The sequence below is a fragment of the Sardina pilchardus genome, chromosome 1 (genome assembly GCF_963854185.1).
Source record: "Sardina pilchardus chromosome 1, fSarPil1.1, whole genome shotgun sequence".
Taxonomy (NCBI): domain Eukaryota; kingdom Metazoa; phylum Chordata; class Actinopteri; order Clupeiformes; family Clupeidae; genus Sardina; species Sardina pilchardus.
In genome coordinates this window covers 8,810,583-8,836,915 of record NC_084994.1, presented here as the reverse complement: position 1 = coordinate 8,836,915, position 26,333 = coordinate 8,810,583, and the positions used below count along the sequence as shown (strand labels likewise).

The 26,333-nt window shown below is 41.6% G+C and overlaps 1 protein-coding gene and 1 long non-coding RNA gene across 2 annotated transcripts in view; one reads left to right on the top strand and one right to left on the bottom strand.

Annotated features, from left to right (window-relative positions):
- Positions 1-395: 395 nt before the first annotated feature.
- Positions 396-1,778, top strand: LOC134098382 (uncharacterized). The gene is made up of 2 exons (XR_009941032.1): positions 396-773; positions 1,577-1,778. It is a non-coding gene; the product is annotated as an uncharacterized LOC134098382 (long non-coding RNA).
- An 8,007-nt stretch (positions 1,779-9,785) lies between these two features.
- LOC134082695 (NACHT, LRR and PYD domains-containing protein 3-like) overlaps positions 9,786-26,333 on the bottom strand; it is an 83,735-nt gene continuing 67,187 nt past the window's right edge. Inside the window, exons 6-11 of the mRNA XM_062538639.1 lie at positions 18,623-18,793; positions 17,898-18,068; positions 15,010-15,180; positions 14,395-14,568; positions 12,977-13,023; positions 9,786-11,230 (exon numbers count right to left, since the gene is read on the bottom strand). Coding sequence (XP_062394623.1) covers positions 10,692-11,230; positions 12,977-13,023; positions 14,395-14,568; positions 15,010-15,180; positions 17,898-18,068; positions 18,623-18,793 — 1,273 coding nt within the window. The 3' untranslated portion in view covers positions 9,786-10,691. The remainder of the gene's footprint in view (positions 11,231-12,976; positions 13,024-14,394; positions 14,569-15,009; positions 15,181-17,897; positions 18,069-18,622; positions 18,794-26,333) is intronic.

The window sequence follows — 26,333 nt, the reverse complement described above, 5'->3', positions numbered from 1 at the left end:
CATAGTTGACCAACATTTTGTGGACATGAATAAATTATATTATTTTAAGTATTTAAATACATCATTTTCATTTTAAACTATTATTTTCCTTTAATATTAAGACTTTTGAAAAAGATTGCACAAATAATGTATTTATTTCAATGGTTTTAATGGATGTTTTTGGACCCTCAACTTTCTCACATTGAAATCGGACATGGACAAAACTGTACATTTAGGGCTATAATGACACATTTTAAGAAAAATTAAGAATATATTTCACATATTATCTATGTGATGTTATTTCATGAAGCAAGTATACAAACAAAATGTTATTTGTTTGAAGAAATTTGATTGTATAAGTATATTTAACATCAGTGGACATGCAGTGTACCCTAAATTATAGAATCACCCAATTTGCTGATAGGTATCTTAGTGTAGTGTTTTTTTTATATTGGCGTTCACACTGGTTGAGTAAATGGCTACGAAGGACAACATTTCCCCACCTCGACTGCCATGAGAAGAAACGTTACTTTGAAAAAATAGCATCGTTAGGCTGTGATCCCTACTCATTACCTGAGGCGGTCTTCCAGCCTCTGTCCGCTGCTACCGAGCTAGCTGCTACCACTGTCATTTAACGATATGTATACCTAATTCATAATCCGTCGCCGTACACTGGTGAAAGCCTCAAAGCATACAAGAGTACCGAGGCATATCGGTACTTTGTCGCAGGCTGGGTCCTTGACCCGAAAATCTGGCACCTTAACAAGAAGAAGATGTTCCTCGTGAAAGGAAAGGTAAGTGTTCTTTTAATGCCAACTTTGTAGCTAGCTGTTAGCCTAACCACTGAAGACTAGACTAACTTCTAGCAACGAACTACAGCACGAATGCACACTTTGCTGCAACAACAACCCACCCCCCAAAAAAACATAACGAAGAAATGTTCTTGTGCTTAAAATGTAAAGCGTTGTATTTTCATGTTTTGGGGAGGAAATAACAGACATGTCTTTTTCTCACTCCTTCGTCCTTTTGCGTGTGACTCCTATCTGACTTTCTTTCCTACTGTGTTGGAAGTCACTGTTTTAGACGTTTTGTTGAAAATGAAATAGCACTTAACATGTAGGTCTGACGTAATTTGTTGCATAACCTAACAGATATATCTTTCAAACGAACAGTCAGTGGCCATGATGGTTTTAATGAATCTGTTGGCTTCTTCAACATTCATCAAGTACAGGGATTCCCTAACTGTGTTAACGTTGTGCGTACCACCGGTGATACGCGAGCTGCTTCTAGTGTACGAGAGACGAAGAGGGCTATGCGGAGAGTTGTTAAAAATGAACTCTTTTTGCAATTAATTCATGAATAAATAAATGATTTTGAATAATGTCATAATGATATGGAAACATGGGAACAAGGATATCAACAAGGATATCAATTTGTAAACTCTGTAGTAGGCTATGTCTCTGCAGTGTCTACATTTGCGGAGGGGTGGGGGGGGGGGGGGGGGGTACATTCGTCTGGATTTGCATTGGTATACTGTAGTTTGCTGATGAAGTATGCGGAATCTGTCTAAACAACACTTCTTTCTCTATTTTTCTAGATGGGGAAATGTGAGTGAGCCAACAGCAAGAACACAGTTCACAGCATTGCAAGATCATCACCACACCGATTTTCAAGTAGAGACAACAGGCCTGATCATCAGCACATCACTGCCATGGATCGGTGCATCGCCGGATGGAATTGTGACCTGTGCTTGCCACGGTAGAGGTGTGCTTGAAATAAAATGCCCTTTTAGTCTTAAAGATCGTTCTGTTATGGCAATGGACAATGGAATAATAGCCCTTAAGGCTAATCACAAATACATGGCACAAGTCCAAATGCAAATGCACATTGCCGAAGTCCATTACGCCGATTTTGTAGTGTGGAGTCCCACTGAAATATTTATTCAGCGCATTCAATTTGACGAACAGTTTTTCAATGACGCATACAACAGAGTAGAAAAATTTATAAAAACTAGGATTTTGCCAGAACTGCTTGGGAAATATTACACTGTACCACGTCCAGTGGTTTCCCCAACCTCAGAGCAACAGCCCCATTCAGAGTGCTACTGTGGTGAACCAGCTGGAGATCCAGAGAATGTCGTATTCTGTGCATCTAAACAGTGCAAAAGAGGGCACTTTCACAGGTCTTGCTTGCAGTTGACAAGAGTTCCAAAGGTCTGGAAATGTTATGAGTGCAGGAAAATTAATGAAAATGAAACACAGTGTTTGTTCAGATTGACTACACACATACACATGTAATGGATGCCAGCTGGCTTAGCTGTGTGTGTGGCACGTTGGTAAACCTCACTCCCCGACACCTCAAGAGTGCTGCTGGCATGACAGCTAGCAGCTTGGACTTTAAGCTCGATTGTTAGCACGCTTGACTCCCTATCTGAGGTGCTGCTGTTTGCAGGTTCAAGTCCGAGTGTGTGCTGAACCGCGCTGTTTGACACAACGCAGGTTACACTGGTGCCATGAGCTGGATCAGAAGTGAGGTTTAGAGGGGCGAGTGTAACAGATGCCAGGTAGCTTAGCTGTGTGTGTGGCACGTTGGTAAACCTCACTCCCTAACGCCTCAAGAGTGCTGCTGGCATGAAAGCTAGTAACCTGGGCTTTTTGCTCGATTGTTAGCATGCTTGACTCCCTATCTGAGGTGCTGCTGTTTGCAGGTTCAAGTCCGAGTGTGTGCAGGGCTGAACCGCGCTGGTTTGACACAACGCAGGTTATACTGGTGCCATGAGCTGGATCGGAAGTGAGGTTTAGAGGGGCGAGTGTAACAGATGCCAGCTGGCTTAGCTGTGCGTGTGGCACTTTGGTAAACCTCACTCCCCAACACCTCAAGAGTGCTGCTGGCATGAAAGCAAGCACTCCTGAGGTGTTGGGGAGTGAGGTTTACCAACGTGCCACACACAGCTAAGCTACCTGGCATCCGTTACACTCGCCCTCTAATCCTCAATCCCGATCCAGGTCACAGCACCGATGCAACTTACGTTGTGTTGAACCAACGCAGTTCAGCCTTGCACACGCTCGGACTCGAACCCGCGAACAGCAGCACCTCGGATCGGGAGTCAAGCATGCTAACAATCGAGCTTAAGGTCTAGGCTGCTTGCTTTCATGCCAGCAGCACACTTGAGGCGTTGGGGAGTGAGGTTTACCAACGTGCCACACGCACAGCTAAGCCAGCTGGCATCTGTTACACTCGCCCCTCTAAACCTCACTTCCGATCCAGCTCATGGCACCAGTGTAACCTGCGTTGTGTCAAACCAGCGCGGTTCAGCCCTGCACACACTCGGACTTGAACCCGCGAACAGCAGCACCTCGGATCGGGAGTCAAGCATGCTAACAATCGAGCTTAAAGTCTAGGCTGCTTGCTTTCATGCCAGCAGCACACTTGAGGTGTCGGGGAGTGAGGTTTACCAACGTGCCACACACACAGCTAAGCCGCTGGCATCCATTTTACATACATACACACACACACACACACACACACACACACACACACACAAAATACGGTAGACGGTTACTCCTGAAGAATAAGGCTTTATGCTTTAGGTTGTATTAGTTAATTTCCTGTAGTCTTGACAGCAGACACACGAACACACATAGATATGGTATACTGTTACACTGTATCAAGGTTTTTGCATATGATTCAAACTATTTGTTATTTTGCGGTCTTTGATTTGTATTTAATTATTTTGATGGGAAGTTCCTCCTATTGCCTTTTAACTGGTTTGTGGAGTGTGTAAATCAGATTTCAGTGCCCTGTCTAGTGTCCTGGCAAATTGTAAATACTATATATGTCTGGAAAGTATACTATTACATACAATCCCATATCCTGCTAAATTAATGAATAAACTGTGACAGTGACACTGTTACTGGTCTTATTGTTCTGTTTTTAAGAAGTTTGACATTTAAATAAATCAATTATTTGTACTGTATCAGCCATAAACAGTTTCCTGTGTGTATTATTAATGTTACAAACACAATCGATACAATTATTCATAAGTAGGTTTATTCAATCTGGTGGAACAACAGGACGGCAAAGGTTACAGAGGGCACAGCACACTTTTACCATCTTGTCCAGAGGTGTGAGTCCATCTGGGGTTGAGTAGCACAGTGTTATTGGTATAATTCCTTGCAAAATGGTGTATTTATTACGAACTAGGCCTATAACTCTCTCCACATGGATGTGCACTGCTGTCAGTCCCCGTGATGACTCAACTTCAGCTGGGTGAAGCTGCTGTTTCCCCTTAGTAAATGACGGTATCTTGAGTCGAGCATTAACAAGACCCAAAGAGTCCCAACCACCGCCACATACTTTTTTTTTTTTCGTTCTCCACACCCATTAAATATTGACCTATTAACATATAGAATTATTTAAGTGATAATAATGAGAAAGTCATGTTGTTGTAGAAAATACATGTGTTAAGAAATACGGTGAATATGATGCTGTTTAATTCATTTATAAATGATGCACTGTCACTTTAAGACTCTTACTGGCTCCACTCTGGCTGCTATGCCTGCCCTCACTCTCACAGTTTAGTGGAGCTACTGTTGTCTTTGCGTTTTTCTTTTACGTTTCTTTTAAAAAGGAGATATATCAGTTATCAACAATGCAAGCCAGCTGGTGCTCTCTCTCCCTTTCATGCGCACTCAAACACGTTCCCAATTACGTTATGAGTAACGTTATTATTAGCCTAACATAAGGCAAATTAGATTTGCTGCGGAGATTTCAAAGAGTAGCCTATCATCTACAGTGTGTGACATGCTGTTTTGATATTGATATTGTAAATTAACGTTCTCTAAGAAGAGTGTAAATCATTACTTTATGTTAACCACAACATCGTTGCTGGGAAAAAATAGCAAATAGCAAATAGCCAATGATAACCTAGTCCTAGTGCGTGGCGAGCCGGATCTATGATAAACTAACGCATGCTCGGCGGCCCGCATTGAAGTGTATCTCGGGAAGTAGTTTGGACACCTGATGGCAGTCCCGCGGCCCAAAGGTGCAAAACTGAAAGTTTGTTGCGGCCCTCGGTGGGGTGCCGGCGGCACCGTCTATACCGTTCTAATTAGGACACAATTTTCTTCTATCACTCACCACCAGCCAAAGTAGCTATAGTGAGGTTTTTTTTATACCCGCCAAAATGAATTTTTACCCGCATTTGGCGGGTTGGCGGGTGTTAATTTAGGAGCCCTGAACGTATCGCCGAATCAAGTACTCAATATGGCGGCATAGAAGTTTGACAGGTGATTGACGTCAGGTTAGAATGCGTTTGTGACATCAGCTGATATTTAAGAATAAAAGCATCAAGAGGAAAGGCTTGGGTGATGACGTCATAATGGGATGGAATGCCAAGTCCTGGGGCCGGTTGCACCAACATGTTTACGCCCGGTCTTAAGCTACGCCGGTCCTAACTCAGCGTTCTAAGTCCAACCTGATAGATACGCCAGTTGCACCATCAAGGCTTAGGCCTTCTTTTCGCTAAGACCGGGCGTAAATCTTACGCCTACTCAGTAGTAGGCGTAAGTTCTTAAGACCAACATTTTAGCACTTCTCACAGTCGTTTCTAAAGCGCAAACTACATTGTTATTAATCCCATGCTCGCTTGTTGGCCAGCTAGCACTCGTTTTAGGTTGACACTGCACTACGCCAGCCTGGCAATCATTCAGGGGCTTTCGGTATCATTCACGAATTAAAAACCTTTATTAACAGCTTTGTACATTCCTAATAGCATAACCATACACTTGGAAACATTTCAAAGATGCATATTAGCCCGCCCTACAATTACGTTTAGTGCATAAAAATAAACCGTGTAAGCTAACGTTACATTTGTTAGATAATTGCCTGTTACGGCATTCCTAGCACAACGTGGCTGGTTGGCTGACGTTATTCCGTATTCCAATGGGTCTAGCTCTTTACATAACATGCAAACTTTTTAGCCTACCTGCATTTTACAGTGCAGATAACGCTTCTACCAGTTAGTGTTGTTCTGCCACAGCCTATTGGTAGCCTTAATCTCTGAAAAGATAATGCTATAATGCGTCTCCTTTGCTTATTCTATATCAAGACATAATGAGAAGGAACTAGGCTACAGTAATTGTTAAGTTATTTATTTAGCTATTTAAATAGGTGCCACTTCCACGCATTAGGCTACATGTCATTCACTTTAACCGCTGTTTCCTCCGAACGGGGGACGTGATTGACAGAGAATCTTTAAAACAGGCAAGTTGTCATTGTTCCGTAGGCATTCACATGGACGCGCATCGGTGTAGTTAAGACCAGGCGTAAGTTCTGCTGGTGCAACCGACTTTAGTTGAATTCTAAAGACTGGTCCTAACAAAGACCAACTTAGCAGTTAGGACCAGACTTAGTAAAGACCAGTTGGTGCAACCGGCCCCTGGAGTCTGAACTGCTCTCCTGAGTCTCCTGACAGTTACTCTGTCTGGCACAATAAGAAACGCATTGACATACCTGCCCCCTCCTCCCGCTCCAGAAGAGTAGGAGTGCACCTGGACTGGCCGGCTGGCACTCTGTCCTTCTACAGCGTCTCCTCTGACACACTCACCCACCTGCACACGTTCCACTCCACATTCACTGAGCCCCTCTGTCCAGGGTTTTGGACCGGTTTTTCAGTGTCCCTGTGCCAGATCACATGAGCTCCTCCAACAGGTACGTCCTGTCACTCTTTCTCTCAATCAATTTCTCTACTCCCTCTTTCATCTTTTCCTCTTTTCTCTCCCTCTTTCTCTCATTCCCCTCCCCTCCTCTTCCTTCTCACTCTACTCCCTCTTTCCTGCCCTCTCTCCTCTTCCTCTCCTCTTTAGTCCCTTCATCCTCTCTCTGTCTCCTCTCCCCTCTCCTCCTCCTCTGTCTCTGTGTACTTCCTTTCCCCTCTTCCACTCCTCCTTCTCTCTCCCTCACCTCCCACTCCTCCCTTTCTCTTCCTTCTCTTTTTTATCTCTTTTTTCATCCATCCATCTGTCACCTGTTCATGCAGATCTGCCTCTGTCGAAATTCCAACATCATTTGGGTTACTAAAGCTGCCATCGGCAAGCCTTTGAAAATTCCGAGTCTAAAGTCGGAAAATTCAAACTGATACAACTTTCAGGTCCCTCCGCCAACCTCTACCAAGATCCAAACTGCCCCCCAAGCCCCTCCCCCTCTGGAGACGAGGTTGTGCACGTGAGCAGCAGAGCAGCAGCGGCTGGATAGCAGCGTGTGCACAAGCTGTGACTGACAGGTAGCGACTCCTCCCCCCTAACGTGATTGCTTAAACAAAATAGGGAGCGCTCGATTTTTGCAAGCACGATAACAGGCTTTAGAGGGAATTCGGGTTTTTTCCTAAACAGGCTATTTAATATTCTACCTCCAGAATCCTATGACAGCTCAAGCTAATATGACCTAAAAAATGCTGCCGACGGTGACGCACGTTGCCTGATTCACGCTCTGCGTGAAATGTATTACAACTGTATTACAACTTACAGCCACAAGGTGGCAGTACAGTCCGCTGTAGCATTGCTGCGGTGTGATTGTAGCTTAGAGTTCTACTCATTCAATAGGCGGCCCAGAAGCAACCTCTGAGTGGCCCAGCCCATAGTTTTGACTGAAATGTAAGCTAGAGAAAAAATATTTTGCGAGCTTTCGGAAATTCCAACAGAAATCCCTAGTAGCCTAGTCACCTACAGACTGCAACAACTCTTTTATTGTTTTGTTTTTTCGGGTGTTTGTAAATTCAGTCTGGCACTCTGAAAATGTTTGCAAGGCTCTGCACTTCGAAAAAGACGAGCATGTACTAACAAACTATTTGTCATAGTTAAAATTACCATTAACACAAGCAGCAGATTGAAATAACGCAGAGAAGCCTCTGTACTGGCCCTGCATGTGTGAAGCCCCATCTGTGGAGTTTCCAATGCACGGGCTCATGTCCAGTTGCAGATGCTCAAGGAGCTCTGGAAGCAGCTTCACAAAGGACTGTCCAGTGGATGCACTGCCCCGGGCCACTGCCACATGCCTCTCATGGACCACATCAGTGACCTCTCTTCACATCACTGACCACTGATCTGGCCCTGCTACGCCCTGATCTGACCGAGATGTGTTATTCATGTTGTTGCATTTACCCACCACTAGATGGCAGTATAACATTCCTGCTCTCTGGATCTCAGCAGAGATGTATTATTCATGTTGTTGCATTTCCCCCCCACTAGATGCCAGTATAACATTCCTGCTCTCTGGATCTCAGCCGAGATGTGTTAATTCATGTTGTTGCATTTACCCACCACTAGATGGCAGTATAACAGTCCTGCTCTCTGGATCTCGGCAGAGATGTATTATTCATGTTGTTGCATTTACCCACCACTAGATGGCAGTATAACATTCCTGCTCTCTGGATCTCGGCCCTGATGTATTATTCATGTTGTTGCATTCCCCCCGCCCCCACTAGATGGCAGTATAATAGCCCTGCTCTCTGGATCTCAGCAGAGATGTAATTATTCATGTTGTTGCATTTACCTACCACTAGATGGCAGTATAACATTCCTGCTCTCTGGATCTTGGCCCATATGTATTATTCATGTTGTTGCATTTACCCACCACTAGATGGCAGTATAATATTCCTGCTCTCTGAATCTCAGCAGAGATGTTTTTTTTTTATTAAGATCCGGATTTCACCAATGACAGAGTTGATGGTTGTTTTGGACAGTAATGTAACAAATGAACCTCTGCCTCTTGATCCTGACAGTTCTTCGCTTTTTCCAGTGACATTCTTTCACTAAACAGACAGAGAGAGAAAGGGGTGATTGGCTGGCATATGCTACATCACTTGCAAGATACAATTGACAATTCACACACAACCATAATAGTAATAAGCAAACAGTTGTTTACTTCATGGAGCTTTTTCATCATATATTATGCAAACACTGACTTCTTAAATTCAATACAATACAAATACATTTTGATACAATTGTACTTAGTAGCCGGGTGGCAATTGGTAACCTAGTAATACTGTGTCCTCCAATTTAGCCAGATAGATGCTTATTTTACTTCTTATAATTTCAATTTAATTTCACTTTCACTTGTTTTGCTATAACAAATCAGTTGTGTGAGTGTGGTATGTCCATAATCATCCATGTTGGTACTATTTTCAGTATTATTCATGCTATTCCATTTTCACCCACTAGATGGCAGTATAAGACCAGGAATGAGTGTTGGCATTACAGTAATGTTAACTCCACTGATCAACAGTCACCAAGGACAGAATAGTCTAAACAATAGTTCAAATAAGTAGGTAAGCTGGGCAAAGGAGGGTCCACATTAAAAGTCATTAAAAGTTGTGTTAGAATTATGTTGTATATGTCCTATATGTATTGTTACAGTTATTATCTAAGTTCATCCACATAACTCGTGTTTCAGCAATGTTTTGTATTGGGTCTTTTATTTATTTAATTTTATTAAATGAGATTTCCACCTAAACCTGAAATAAACACATTTCATTCAAACACCTGAATGCCTGAAGAGTCTCTCTGGAGACAAACTCACATCTGCCCTCACTCATCTACCTGCAGGCTACAGTATGGAAATGTGATCTTAGATACTATACTACTGCAATGCACTCATCTGGTGCAGTGTTGCATGAGATGAACTTGGTCGTTAATGCATGCCATGATCAACTACAGAAAAAAAAAAGTTTCAAGGAAGAAAGAAATCATACTCTATTTTGTTATTGCATAGCAAACAAAGAAGGAAAAAAAATGACAACATCGTCAAAGTTCATTACAGGTCCTTTCGGAATCTTTATTCAGAGATTTTAAAGTCAAAAACACATTTTACTTACATATTTGAAGTTGGGAAAACAGGCATGTTTTATAGTTCTGTGTCAACACATATAGAAATCATTTTCAAAGAGATTCAGCAAATAACTCAATTTTAGGGAGAACAGAATACATTATGTTGTTGTTGCTGAAACATTTTTTATAATTCCCACATTCATTTTAGGAAAAGCGCAAAATATGAAGAAAGCAATATCATAATTTGTTCAGTATCACCAAAACAGTAGTCTATACATTGAATATAGATAGCAATATCTCAACAGCATCTCAGCATTACACGTGTGTATGAACAGGAGTGTGTGACTCTGGTGTTCCTGCAGCATGCTCAACTGCCAGGGCCACAGATCAAGCACCAGGTGCTTACATCACAATGGATGTTGCTACGGTTACCTGGTTACTGCGGAATGTTGCGCAGTGTCTTGTGTTGATGAATTTGTGTTTCGAATTTTGGCAGTTTCATACAAACCACACACACACACACACACACACACACACACACACACACACACACACACACAAAGACAGCAGAAGAGGGAAAAGGGAGGAGGAGTAGGACGGGGGATAGGAAACAGAGAAAAGAATGAAGGATCAGAAAGAGAGAAGAAGAGGAGAGAGGGAGAAAAGAGGGAGTAGAGAGAGGAAGAGGAGATGGAAAAGAGAAGAGAGTGGGAGTAGACACTGAGTATGAAGAGAAAGAGTGATAGGTGGATGTATTTTTGTAACTCACACAATCATTTTAGGAAGAGGAGAGAAGGATAGAGAGAGAGGGGAAGAGAGTGGAGGGGGAGTAGAGACTAAGGATTGAGAGAAAGGGTGACAGGTGGATGTACCTGCTGGAGGAGGAGCTCATGTGATCTGGCACAGGGACACTGAGGAGTTAGACCAAACCAGAAATCCTGGACAGAGGGGCTCAGTGAATGTGGAGTGGAACGTGTGCAGGTGGGTGAGTGTATCAGAGGAGACGCTGTAGAAGGACAGAGTGCTGGCCGGCCAGTCCAGGTACACTCCTACTCTTCTGGAGCCGGAGGAGGGGGCAGGTATGGCAGTGTGTTCATTATTGTGCCTGACAGAGTAACTGAGAGGAGAGCAGAACAGACTCCAGGACTTGGCATTCTGTCCCATTATGATGTCATCACTGTTCCCTTTCCTCTTGGTGCTTTTATAGACCACAGATATCTCAGCTCCATATTCTCCACTCCACTCAGCCTCCCAGTAGCAGCGTCCAGTCAGACCCTCTTTACACAACACCTGAGCACACCTGTCAAATCTCTCTGGGTGTTCAGGATACGGCTGCTCCTTATTCACATGTGTCACCTTTCTGTTCCCCTCAGAGAGAGAGAGATTTCTGTGTGCTGTGTTTGGGTCCAGTGTGAGATCACAGGCATCTGCAGACAAGAGGAGAGAACATGAGAACACACACACACACACACACACACACACACACACACACATATACACCACATCAAAACACACACACACACACACGCACACACAGCTACACACACTCGTCACAGGCATCTGCAGACAAGAGGAGAGAACATGAGAACACACACCTACTCAACCTAACAGCACACACACACACACACACACACACACACACACACACACACACACACACACACACACACACACACACACACACACACACCATGTCAACACCCTCCCACTCACCCTACCAACACACACACACACACACACACTTCTACTCACCCTACCATCACACACACACAAACAAACACTTCTACTCATCCTACCAACACACACACACACACACACACAGACAGCCTACTCACCCTACCAACACACACACACACACACACACACACACACACACACACACACACAGACAGCCTACTCACCCTACCAACACACACACACACACACACACACCACACACATGAGAATACACACACACAGACATACACACACACACGCACACACACACACACACACCATTTTAACATAAAACACACTCCCACTCATCTTACCAACACACACAGTCCTACTCACTCAACCAACACACACACACCCCTACTCACCCCCCCCACACACACTTCTGCTCACCCTTCCAACACACACACACACACACACACACACACACACACACCTCTACTCACTCTACCAACACATATACACACAAACAAACTCCTACTCACTCTACCAACACACACACCATTTCAACACAAAACACACTCCCACTCATCCTACCAACACACACACTCCCACTCACTCAACCAACACACACACACACACTCCTACTCACCCCCCCACCACACATATACTTCTGCTCACCCTACCAACACACACACACACCTACTCACCTTACCAACACACACCAACACAAACACACTCCTACTCACCCTTCCAATGCCCACACACAAACACACACAAACACACACACACACACACACACACTAACATACACACACACACACACACTTCTTCTTACCCTACCAACACACACACACACACACACACACACACACACACACACACACACACAGACACACACAGACACACACAACACACACAACACACACAACACACACACACACGCACACACACACCATTTCAACACAAAACACACTCCCACTCATCCTACCAATACACACATGCCTACTCACTCAACCAACACACACACACACACACACACACACACACACACACACACACACACACACACACACACACACACACACACTCACGCACACGCATACACATACACGCACACAAACACGCACACAGCCTGCGGCCTACTCACCCTACCAACACACACTTCTACTCACCCTACCAACACATATACACACGCACACATACACCATTTCGTCACCACAAGCAAACACACACACTCCTTCTCACCCTACCAACACACACAGACACACACCATGTCGTCAACACAAGCAAACACACACACTCCTACTCACCCTACCAACATACACACACACATACACACACAAACACACACAACATGTCAACACAAGCAAACACACACACTCCCTCTCACCCTACCAACACACACACACACCCTACACACACACACACACACACACACACACACATTCAAGCATACCACACTAAAGCACGTGTATGTAAATGATCAAAAATACTGAAAAAAACAATTAAAAACGTACATCTCTGCAAACGTGGTCGTGCTCTGCTCACAGAAGAATGGTCAGTTCTGTAAGAAAAGCAAAATGTACCATTTCACAGATGTCAGTTTGTGAAATACTGCTGATTTGATGCTGTCTAACTAATGTAATGGTGCACTGTCACTTTAAGAGCACTGTACACGATTAGTTCTCAGTGATCTTTGCCATCTCAAATATATCCTATGGCTAGTGCTGTGCCTATGTCTGTGTCACAGTTTATAAATGGTTAGTAGTGGGAACTATAACTATAACTCTGTTGCCTTCATGATTTACTTTTAAAATGTTCTTGTAAAAAGAATATAAAATATAAAGCCAGTTGGAACCTGCCACACGTTCCCAATTAAATGGAGTAGCATAACGTTCAAGCTGCAAAGTCATGAGTATCATGAGTAACATGCTGTTTTGACATAGACATTGTAAACATTCTCTAAGAAAAGTGAAAAGCAGTTTGTAATATGTCGGATTGGCCATAACTACTTTCATCATCATAGCATTACTAAGAGAAGTTGAGGTTTTTGTTTTATTTAATGAACCACTCTCTTTAGTTCAACTCAGTTAATAGAACTTTTGAACAGTTAGTGACCAGAATATGTACAGAAATATCAAGAAGAGGCCTTCAACTGAAGTGCAAAAAACGTCTGTACCTCTATCACAACTGTATTTTGAAAATGATATTATGGCTAATAAAAGAATATGTGAATAAATGATTAAGCCTTGCACTATTCCGCAGCACCCTGAGTATGCGTCACAGCTCACTTTAGAAACCATGGCATAGTGGGCCGTAGTTTGCCCACCCATGATACAAAGCACTGAAGTAACTCTTTTTCCAGCTGTCTTTATCGCATACAAGGACATCCACTTGTCCCAAGGTGATGCCACAAGGATCATTTAATTCTCAGAAGGGCACAATCATGAAGTTAAAAGCCCCTACACTGTCTGTCCTGTACTTAGATTAGTATTTCATAAGTGTCCCGATATACAGAATTATTAGCACCCAGAAAATAGCTCTCTGCTTTTCTGCTCACCTCCCTGTCTTTCTGTTAATCTCACAGCCTGGAATCTGAGAGGTGATCAAATTCGGCAAACAGTGATGAATGTTTGTGGCAAATTAGTTTCAAATAAGTTTCTCTAAACAGTTACAAACAAACAGAAAACTATTTGCAAAGGTTCATTAACATTCCGCCTTGTTTGTGAATTTGACCACACCTCTGCATCCATATTTGAATTACTGGATGTTGCATCAAAAGGTAAAAATGAAAGGCAATACATTTCAGTGTAAAGCAGCTATCACAATACACATTGGAAAATAGGCCACTTCACTCGGTATGAATAAATAACTAAGGTCTCCACAATGGAGACAATTTCTAAATGTACAACACTGAGTTTCTTTCTGAACATACTTAAGTCTCTCCAGTTTACAGACAGGATCCTCCAGTCTAGCAGATAACAGCTTCAGTCCTGATTCTCCAGGATGATTGTAGCTCAGATCCAGCTCTTTTCGATGGGAGGGGTTTGAAGTCAAAGCAGACGCCAGAAAACCACAACCCTTCTCTGAGATGAGACAATCAGAGAGCCTGAGAGAGAGAGAGAGAGAGAGAGAGAGAGAGAGAGAAAGAGAGAGAGAGGGGGGTCATTATTACAGTATTAACAGTAATATAATACATTTTGCGTGTGTGTGTGTGTGTGTGTGTGTGTGTGTGTGTGTGTGTGTGTGTGTGTGTGTGAAAACTAGTAACACATAATTAAAATATCAATAAACTACAATGCTCTAAATACATGTTCAGGCACCCTGTAAAACACACTGTGCTTGGCCTCTGGCCTCGTGCCTAATTGCAAATCACAGCCATGCTAATATCTGCTACCGACGCCACTCTCACTGGTGCCATATTGCTTAATCCACAAAGAGATTTAGAAACTCACAATCAGCTCAAGAGTTGGACTACAGACAATGCAATATGCTTAAGCATGTTCAGTGCTGACCAGAAATCTAAGATTATAATAAAATGTATACCCACCTTAATGTGTGTATTTTGCAGTTAAAACTGGACAGTCCTTTAGAGAGAAGCTGAACTCCAGAATCCCCCAGATCATTGTCACTCAAGTCCAGCTGTAGCAGTGAGTTTGGTGATTGTAGAACTGAAGCAACAATCTCACAGGGTTTATCTGTGAGTTTACAGTCAGCAAATCTGCAACATTTGACAGCATTATGACAGAACATATTACGCAAAGTTACTTTGAATTAAATTGACTACATTTAGTGAACACATAACATTATACCAGTGTAGTTGATGCAGCATTTAGATTGGCTGATTATTGATTGATTCATGATTCATTTGTTACCTGTAGTGAGGACCAGTCCTTCTGCAGTAACAGTAACAGGTCACATACTGTAGCTACTTGATCATTTACAGTAAGTGTTCTGACTATACAATAGTAAATGCATTCGTTTATTCAAAAGTAGAGTTGTTTGTTTTGGACTGCTTGTTTTGCAATATGACTGGACTGTTGTAACAACTTGTAGGATAAAATGTCACATGCCAACATGTTACATGTGTAACTGGGAGGATAACAAGGGTGTGTATAAAATATACTGTATTAATAATCAATTATTTTAATATCTCAAAATGGAGTATCAAATTCGTAAATGTAAGAACAATTGAACAATTAAATAAGTTACAATTCAGAACCACTAGCCTAGATGGAATCCCATTTTCTGACATTCTGCAATTTCAATAGGATAAACATCACTTAGAACAAATAGAATAACAAATGAATACATGGAGTAAATTGAGGAAAAATATCACTTAGAGTATTCAATAATCTCATAAATAGTCTGTTTCACACTGCTATAAAGTATGCTGTGTGTGAAAATGGTCCATCAACTAGTTCAGTCCATGGAGACCGACAGGCTTTTCAATCGGGATAGCCTATTCCATTCAAATGAGTGTCTTTCAAGAACAACCCCCTGTGCTAACTAGGCCTAGTCCGTGTTGCCTTTTACACTAGGTCACTTAAATTTTTTTAAAAACAACCTGTAGCCTACCGTACGTACCTTTAGGTGACACACAACAAACATTTAGAATCTACACCAGACACAGCAGCGGAGAGTGGTCACTGGTTGTCAGGGAAGACGCGAGGCGACCGTCGCCATGAGAACCGCTGTTGAGTTGGGAACGATGGCTGCGCGCGGTGAGCTCCCAGGATAACGGTTTTCACTGGAGGCTTTTCCATTAACGTCCACCAAGTTGTAACGTTAATCTCACTATGGCGAACATTCCCTATCTCTGTCCTTCCGTATCAATTGCAAACAGATCCCAAGACTGATTCCAGACTAACGGGTGTGTGTTACAAAATACTCTCTTACCGATCTAGTTTAGCACTAGCAGTTAGATACCGATTCAGCTACCAAATGACTTCAACATTCAAGTTAACTTCACTCAAAGAACTGTCACGGCTACTAACCTCCACAATGTCGACTCATCCGACTCTTGCCAAAATAATACGTGACTATCGACCTCCGTGGCTGTATCATCCAACTACACTGATCTGTTATGACAGCTTGTAACATTTTAGCAACTTTTTCACCCCAGTGTCAAAACCGTGTAGCCTAGTTCTAGCTTCCCTTCTTATCTGTTTTTCAACTGCCCTGGTTGCTAAGCAGCGACGTCATCCGACCACCACAGTCACGTGAATGTACATGCTCTCTTGTTACATTTTACAACACTCCACAAAACTATGTTCCATGTGTGTAACCTCACAAAACCATTTATTTTTCGACAACACATGCATGCATAGGCTACGTCAAGTCATGTTAATCTGCAAAGGAGCAGAGAGGGTATCCTAACATCAGAGACTGATAGCCTTTAAACATGACATGAGCGTGGATAAAAATCGCACTGTTGAAACAAGTGCTTAAAATTGACCAGCTTGCACGGCATGATCAACAACACACGGCAAATAGCCTACGAATTATAAGGTCCATAGAAAGTTCCCCACGTATTAGTTCTACATTACTTCAGTTATGAAGCATTTAAAGCAACATTAACGCCTGTGAGGCGGTCACACCAAATCCAAGACTTGTCTTGCACAGCAACCTGCCAACATAACGAAGGAACCCTGGACACAATGCCATTGTCAGAAGCATAGTCTATGATAGGCCATATTATCATGCACTGCATCCTATGGGTTCAAATGCCTAAATTAACATGATGCACACTTCCATTTCCGTGAATAAATGTATTTTTTGCAAATGTGCAATGTGCAATGAGAGCTTCTCTGTTCACTCTAATGGAATTTCATTCGACCCAATAGAGATAGTGGGAGAAGGCAGGATGGTAGCAAAGCTGACATCTATGCTGGGCAATGAGCGTCACCCAATGCATGTCACTCTGACAACACTGAGCAGCTGTTTCAGTGACAGGCTGCTAGCACCGTCCCGACAGAGCACAAGGCACTTTAGAACTACTAGAGCTGTTCTACTGACTACCTTTTTATACAGTGCTTATACATTGCATTAGGACAGGTTATCCTTGTTGTTGTATGTATTTATTTATCTATTTATTATGTATTTTAGCATTAGTGCAGGCTGATGAGATTGTCTGGTATTGTGATAAATGGTTGTACATAGTGGTTGTGCTTTCCCCACATGTGCTCCAACAAGTAGGCTATAGTGGAGGGGTGCATGCCCAAGGAATGTGTACTGTTGCATGTTGCATGTCTTACAGATGTACTGTTGTGGGGAGAGGGGGTTTCTGCAAGTCTTATTTTTTCCTTTCCTTCACTGTCTGGACATTGTAACAATGGAAATTTCTCCTTTGGGAGACAATTAAAGGATTATCTCATATCTTATCTTCTCTTATCATGATAACACTCCTTTACAAAGACATGTCTGACTAACACCAACCTTAAGGTCTGCAGTTTGCAGTTAGGACTAGACAGACCCTTAGAGAGGAGATGTACTCCAGAATCTCCCAGGTCATTGTGACTCAGGTCCAGTTCTATCAGGGAGTTTGGTGACTGTAGAACAGTAGCCACAATTCCACAGGACTTCTCTGAGAGTTTGCATTCACCAAGTCTGCATAACAACATGAAAAACAAACAACAAAAATATAAAATGTTGCAGAAATGGATAATAGGGATACAAAGTGGTCCGATAAATCAACACAATCATCATTTCAAATCACACACACACACACACACACACACACACACACACACACACACACACACACACACACACACACACACACACACACACACACACACACACACACACACACACACCACACGCAGAATAGCCCAGTACCTGTGAACTGGTGCCTTCTCTGCTTACGGACTGTGTCTTTTAACATATTGTCTTAAATAAATATATTTGATTTTCATATAGTGGAGGGGTGCATGCCCAAGGAATGTGTAGGCCTACTGTTGCATGTTGCATGTCTTACAGATGTACTGTTGTGGGGAGAGGGGGTTTCTGCAAGTCTTATTTTTTCCTTTCCTTCACTGTCTGGACATTGTAACAATGGAAATTTCTCCTTTGGGAGACAATTAAAGGATTATCTCATCCTATCTTATCTTCTCTTATCATGATAACAATCCTTTACAAAGACATGTCTGACTAACACCAACCTTAAGGTCTGCAGTTTGCAGTTAGGACTAGACAGACCCTTAGAGAGGAGATGTACTCCAGAATCTCCCAGGTCATTGTGACTCAGGTCCAGCTCTATCAGGGAGTTTGGTGACTGTAGAACAGTAGCCACAATTCCACAGGACTTCTCTGAGAGTTTGCATTCACCAAGTCTGCATAACAACATGAAAAACAAACAACAAAAATATAAAATGTTGCAGAAATGGATAATAGGGATACAAAGTGGTCCGATAAATCAACACAATCATCATTTCAAATCACACACACACACACACACACACACACACACACACACACACACACACACGCAGAATAGCCCAGTACCTGTGAACTGGTGCCTTCTCTGCTTACGGACTGTGTCTTTTAACGTATTGTCTTAAATAAATATATTTGATTTTCATAAGTCGGTTGTCAACCTTGGTTTGTTGAACAGCCGCAGCATAGCTCCCCAGCAAAACGAGTTACACCTTAATGAGACTAGTCATCATGGGCAGCAAGATCACCCATTCTGTCAGCTTTGTCTGCTTGTTGTTCTACTTGTGACATCAACAGAAGCCTGTGAAATCATTATCGGATGGGCCCGGAGCCCCTTTCAAATGTGAAAGTTCGCGTCAAACGAGACTAATGAGAATACATGTGCTTATGGGGGGCACATATAAAGATATTCGGGCTGAATTTGCCCTGATTTTCCCCCTTTCGACCAAAGACAGAAAACGGCCGATTATCTTGAGCTCTTAAGATTAAGATTATCTTATGAGATACTCTTTTAGTGTGTGGTGTGTTAAGAGTTAAAATTCTCCCGACAATCGCCTCAGAAAACGTTCCGCACCGATAATTGTAGTTGTAGTTGTAGTTGTAATTGCAGTTAGGACTAGACAGAGATAAACTGAACTCCAGAATCTCCCAGGTCATTGTGACTCAGGTCCAGTTCTATCAGGGAGTTTGGTGACTGTAGAACAGTAGCCACAATTCCACAGGACTTCTCTGAGAGTTTGCATTCAGCTAGTCTGCATAAGAACATGAAAAAAAGATCAAATATTGCCGAAATGGTTAAATGGGATACAAGGTGCCCTGATAAATCAACAACACAATCATCATTACAATGGCAAATCACACACACGTGACTAGGACCCACACAAGACTTCCGATGCACATACTTGCACCTGAGCAAAATAGAAAATAAAGATGAACTGAACAGAACGGAACGTGTCCCCCCCCTCTCTCTCTCTCTTTTTCTCTCTCTCTCTCTCTCACACACACACACACACACATTTAGAATGTTTGTAATGTTATTATTAACATAAGTGCCATTTTATGGCACACTATCAACTGCAATCCTGTAGTGAAGATGGAATTTCTCACTTCTTCATAACAAGATGTGAAAAAAGTGTCTATATCTGCTTTTTTAAAAGATGAAAAATGGTCAAGATACCTCAACAAACTTCCATTTTAAAATGGACATTACACATCAACGTGCACATCTCTAAAATATCTATAAACTAGGGCTGTCAAAATATCTGATACATTTAGATTAATTAATTTGAGAAAAAATAACTGATAAAAAAAAAAACGTAGATTAATCGATGACCTTTGACCTGGAGCCATTCTACTCAGTCACCATTAGACTGTAAAATGGGGAGACAAAAATGTGCTGCCTGGATCATTGATTGTAACATTTACTTAAAAAAAAAAAAAAAAAAACAGCCTGAAGGTGTTAAAAATAAAGTTTTTGGAATTTGCATATCATCAGAATTCGTCAACTGTAAAGTACCACATCAATGCAAAGAAACAGTGTTTACATTGAGGCACTCAATGTTACATGACAACACAATGCATACGTGAAGTCATGTTAATCTGCTAAGGAGCAGAGGGTATAACATCAGAGACTGATAGCCTTTAAACATGAGCATGGACAAAATCGCACTTTTGCAACACGTGGTTTAAACTGACCACCAATGATCAACACACAATAAAAGTGAAACAATATAATGAGTCTAGAATTTCCCCTTGGGGATCAATAAAGTATCTATCTATCTATCTATCTTTCTTTCTGGAAGTCTGAACACAACACAACACAAACCATGGTTCAGTTTGGTTCGGACCGAGATTACCTCTTTAGGTTGAACCAAATTTTGATATTTTGATCCAGACCGAGGCACATTTCTCACCTGCAATTTTGGACCAAACTGAAAAGGCCAAACTACCAAATTAGTTTAGTCCCAAGATAAATAGCCCTGGATAAGATGCGGTAGGCATTTTTGAGGAAAAGTACTTCAAGTGTTGTTTCTATATGATTTTTAGGATAACAACTTGTAAACATCACTGTTTAGGTATAAACAATAAAAACAAAATGGCTGCCAAAAAAGTTCTAATGCATTTATTGCAGTTTAAACATTAAATATTAGAACTACACTGTGCATTCTCAGAATCGTTAAACATGTAAACAATGAATAAACAACATTAAAATGAAAGGGACCATTTTTTTAAAGTGGAAATGGCTGCTGGAAGTCTGAAATTTCAACAAAATCAGCAACAAAAAGCAATTAGGCTTGCAGCTGCATCGGGCTGTCTTGCACCCAGCAGTTCTTTAAATTGGTGGAGTTAGGGCCAGCGTTTGGAAGAAAGAGGGTAGGACTATTTGTATGTGCCTCACACGGGGCACATGTTTTCTTGAATTTCCCCTTGGGGATCAATAATCTATCTATCTATCTATCTATCTAAGTTGTGTATTTTCAAAATCTGCCAGCCGTTTTGCGAATCTCATACCCCACCTTTAACTTGTATTCCTTCAGTGCAAAAAAATACACACCCAACAGAAAGCACAGAAAGCACTGTTTATTTCACTATACACTTCGTCTATTTGAGACTGCGGATTTCAATTTTGATTATGCAAATTGGCAGCTATATTTAAATAACTAATGCCTCGTTTGCATAATGTAAACATTACATTTCAGAAAACTTCTAATTCAAAAAAGTTTGTCTCTGTCGTGAATAACTGGTAAAGTTCTATGGTGATATTATAACTTAAAAATGTTAGGCTACCCCCGTCCACCTGTAGTGTTTTGCCTGTATAATAATGCACCTATTCTTTTGATAACAGTTACAGAAAACTGGGACCCTTATTTCAATGTTGGATCCTTGCTTGGTGGATCTTTATTCAAGAGACATTGATCTTTCTACAAATGTGGTGTAACAACTTTTCCTCAAAAAATGCCTACAGGGCTACACAATCTTGAAGATTCGGACCTGACGAAATGAGGTGAGATGGCAATGGGCGAAGTTTGATTTTGTGTTCAGTAAAGCATTTTTGTTTTGATCTGGATGTTTGGTTCATTGCCTTGATGAATGATCCAATCATATCCAAGGCATAGATAAACTTATTGGGGCAGATGTACTAACGCATTTGCGCCCACTTCAGGCGTATTTGTTTCGCAACGTGCGTATAAAAAGATGGCCAGGTATGTACCAACAAGCCGCAATGAGGTGAAGGCGCAGACTGCCTGTCGCGGGAGCTGAGAATGGAAAATTGCGCTCTTCCGTCTCATGCATATGGATTTATGGGAGTGTCAGATGATAGTATGAGGTTTGGGTAAAAAGATTGGAGGAGAAGCGTTAAATGCGCCTAATTATGTATTCCCCTACTAAAACAGCCCGTGAAAGCGCACGTCTATTTTGCGCCTAAATATTTTCGCCTTGTAAAAGCAGGTGTTAAATGCGGTTTGCTGTTAAATGCATCGATAAGAGAATCATTCAAAGACAACAAAATCGCTAGACCACCAGTTTTGCGTCTTTGTACTACATCAAAAGCAACCTTAACTGTCGGTGGCCTTTCGAACATCTACTTTCACTTTCACGCCATCCGCTTAAACTTTCCTACTTGTTAGATTTGATCAATCTTCCATAGCCTACGTGCACAAGTAAGCCTAGTTTGAGTAGAACTACTGCTCTTCATTATCTTCCTGCTTGTTGACATTATGCATTGTATTATATCATGATCGCTAAACGCTGGATTCCTTTTAATGTTGTCATCAGTTAACTTCATTCAACTGCGCTTCTGATTTAAGTGTCGTTCAGTTGTTGTCCTTCGCTAATTGCGTTAGGGGGCGGAGAACGGCGCAGATTACCCAACGAATTTCAGGATTGGTAAATAGGACGTAAACTGTAGTAGCGTGTGCTTTCTGCGTTTTGGCCTTGACGCAAAAAACGTTGCGATCGCTAAACTATGTAGGCTACATCTGGCCCATAGTGTCTTGGCAGAGATTGACGGATCTCCTTTGAAAATGTTCAGTGCATTTGGGGATGAAAACAGCCCCATATCACAGACCCACCACCATCATTCTAATTAGAATGGGGTTATTTTCAGTGAAGTCATTCTATGTAGTCTACGCCAAATCTGCCCACCGAAAGTGTTTTTTCCCCAGGAACACAATTTTCATTTCATCTGACAATAGACCACACTTCCACACAATGTCACTGTACCATTCTGTGACTCCTGCCATTTAAGTGTGTAATTAAATGACTGGAAAGGCTTTTACCTTGCATGGCCTCTAAATTATCTATTAATAGTGAGGTCACTTTTGACGACTTATTTGGGGACTTGGTGACCCCAAGATAACAACCTTTTCTGTAACTCTCCAACAGTGGCTCTTCAGTGGCTCTTGTCCTCCGTACGAGGGGGCAAGAAAACCATGGGTCTTTGTCCAAGCATGTTTGCCACATTTCCAGTTGGTAAGAACCTTTTAATCTTTGTTTTAATTGTAAATATAGCCATGTTTATCAAAAAATGTTTTATAGCCACTCTCTGACTTACAAATAACAACCACTGCCTTCTATTTGAATTTCTGTTTAGTGTAAATACTCCATTATTTCCATACCATTGTCAAAAAAGAAAGTGATGAATTACAGACACTCAACTCAAAGAAGGTGAAGATAGACAGAAAGATGTTTCTGTTACATTTTGTAAATGAGATTTTATAGGGATGCCAATAACTATGGGCGATGTGTGTTGTTAAAACTATTTATTTATTTTCTGATAATTTTCTTTTTCTCAGAATATATTTGCTTCCCTTCAATGTTGGATTTGTCCTCATTGTCTTCATTGTGAGATTACAATAAACTGTTTTACCTGTAGTCAACTTTAACAAAGGTGCCAATAATTCTGGAGGGTATGTTGCAGGGAGTGGAGTGTCTTCATGTAGAGGTTTGGAATCTTGAAATATGCAATGGCTTACGCTAAACAACTATCTAACATCCATTTGCAGTGTCCATAGCCCAGCGAAAGAATCCACTTCAGAAACGTTGAAATAAAAATATTAAAAAGGTCTCCGGTTTTATGTCTTGGTTTCTTGGTTACAAAAAGAAGAATGTGAGCCGACTAAAATACACTTAATCCAAAAGTAACTGGCATAAAGTAGATAGCAGTATCAATATCAGAAGATGTAAACTAAGGGTGTTTTCACACTTGGTCCCTTTCAGCCATCTAAACGAATTCAGATCGATGACTCAGCATTTTTTGCGCATATGTGAACACTCCAACCGTACCCAGACCCCTTTAAAACGAACCGAACTGAGACTACCTCGGGAGGTGGTCTCAGTACGGTTCGCTAAAAAGTCTGCGGTACAGTTCGCCTAATCCAGGCATTGTGAACACAAAGCACACTGGGTTCCCATTTGCCTTTTTGCACAGTGGTTTAACCTTCTCCGTTTGTCGTAGCTTGGTCACGTGACCGTCGCAGCCGGGACTCAGGATTCAGTCAAAGATCCTTCATTAATATCAAGATACTGCAACACAATATGTTACTATGGGAACAAAACGGGACAGTCACTAAATAAACTCTCTCTCTCTTCACATGGTAAGAGCAGATAAACATAATTGTGTTTATAGTATTACTGTCTAAAATCACCTCCTCCAGTCATTCTATAGGACACGGACTGAATAATTTAATTAGTCTGTGAACCGAGCTAGCCAGCTAGCAAACGCCAGCTAGCTAGCAAACGCCAGCTTAAAAAGCTATGTAAGTGAATGGCATTAACCATAACAATACAGCTATGCGCTGCCAGGTCACTATAGTTGAAAGACTCTGCTCAAACTGTATATACCGTTGCAAGTTCATTGGAGTATAAACTACCCACTTTAACTAATGTCACTAATGTTTTCAGGTAGGGGTGCAACGGATCATCATTGATCCGTGATCCGTTCGGATCAGTATCTTCGGTTCGGCACACACATGATCCGCGGATTGATTTATAATAATTATTAATAATAATGTCCGTGTGTTCTTTTGAAGTAACATGCGTGTCCACAAGGCATGCTTCTAGTCCCTCCCTGCTCTGCTCCCCTAGCCTGCCTGCGCGTCTTTTCTGCTCTCACACACGTTATTAGCAGTCATGCCATAACCAGCAATACATGGCTGCTAGTTTAAGTGCTGATGTGGCTGCATAGCAGCAACACAATAATAGCCTAATATCAAGTTCGTTTGTGCACACTTACATCTCAAGTTTGTTGCGCACCTACCTATGCTATGATATTTAGGTAATTTAGGCTTAGCTACTGTTGGGTTCAATGTCAGCAATAAGCTACGCAACATTGGCTAACTTGTACATCTGGAGATAGCTTGTGCTCACTAAAATCATAAAGGAGCATTGCAAGACACTCATCTCTTTTATGATCCCAGAAAGATTTTCTTTGACTTGTTAGTTTTATTAACATGTATTTTATCTAATGAAATATCCTTGTCATCATGCACTATCCAACTTATTTTCTCAAGAATAAAACCGCGAGACTGAAGCCTAATTACCCTCACGTATTTCTTAAAGCGACAGGGACTCAATTACACACACCTTCTATGCGCACTCCTCCACACCACATTAAAGATAGCTAAATCAGTAGGCCTACACAAATGACTAAACATTTGTAGCTACTAGTAATTATGCAGATTGTGTGTGGAGGGTCAAGCAGAATCTTGGATGGCCACTGGTGTGAATGATCACACAATATTCAATATAAGGTGATTAAACACCAAATCAACTAAAATTGTAAAAAAGCATCGAAAAAGTCATTCTTGACTTAGTATCGGTATCAAAACAATAATTTTGGTATCGTGACAACACTAGCCTACTTTAAACACATGCTGAAAGTGCTTGAGCCACGTTACAACATCCTGTCAAAGACCAAACTATGTTTATTTATTTTTTTTTGCTGATCCGAAAAATGATCCGATCCGTGACTCTTGATCCGAGGAACGATCCGAACCGTGACTTTTTCGATCCGTTGCACCCCTATTTTCAGGTAGTTGTCACTTCAAAGAAATTACACTGCTCCGTTTAAAATGTTGCTAGCTAGCTAGCAACCAGACAGTAACCGGCAACAGCATAGTCTGATATTAACCCTCTATGGTACGGTGTTGCCTGTAGGCAACATAGCCTATTTTGCCTTGTTGTAATAAAATGAGGCATCCCTTAAATAAGTTAATACCACTTTAAGAACTGGACAACTCAATACTAACCAATGGAAATGCAAAATAATGGTCACATGACTCACAGGCTGCTAGTTTGACACTTCTTTCAGCACATGCACACGTTTGGCTGGGTGTCATATTTTCACGCTAGAAAAGTGTGAATTTCACTAATTTCCCTCAAGTTTGTATCCTTCAAAAAATGTACAGCCTTCATTGACAAGCATAGATGTATTTT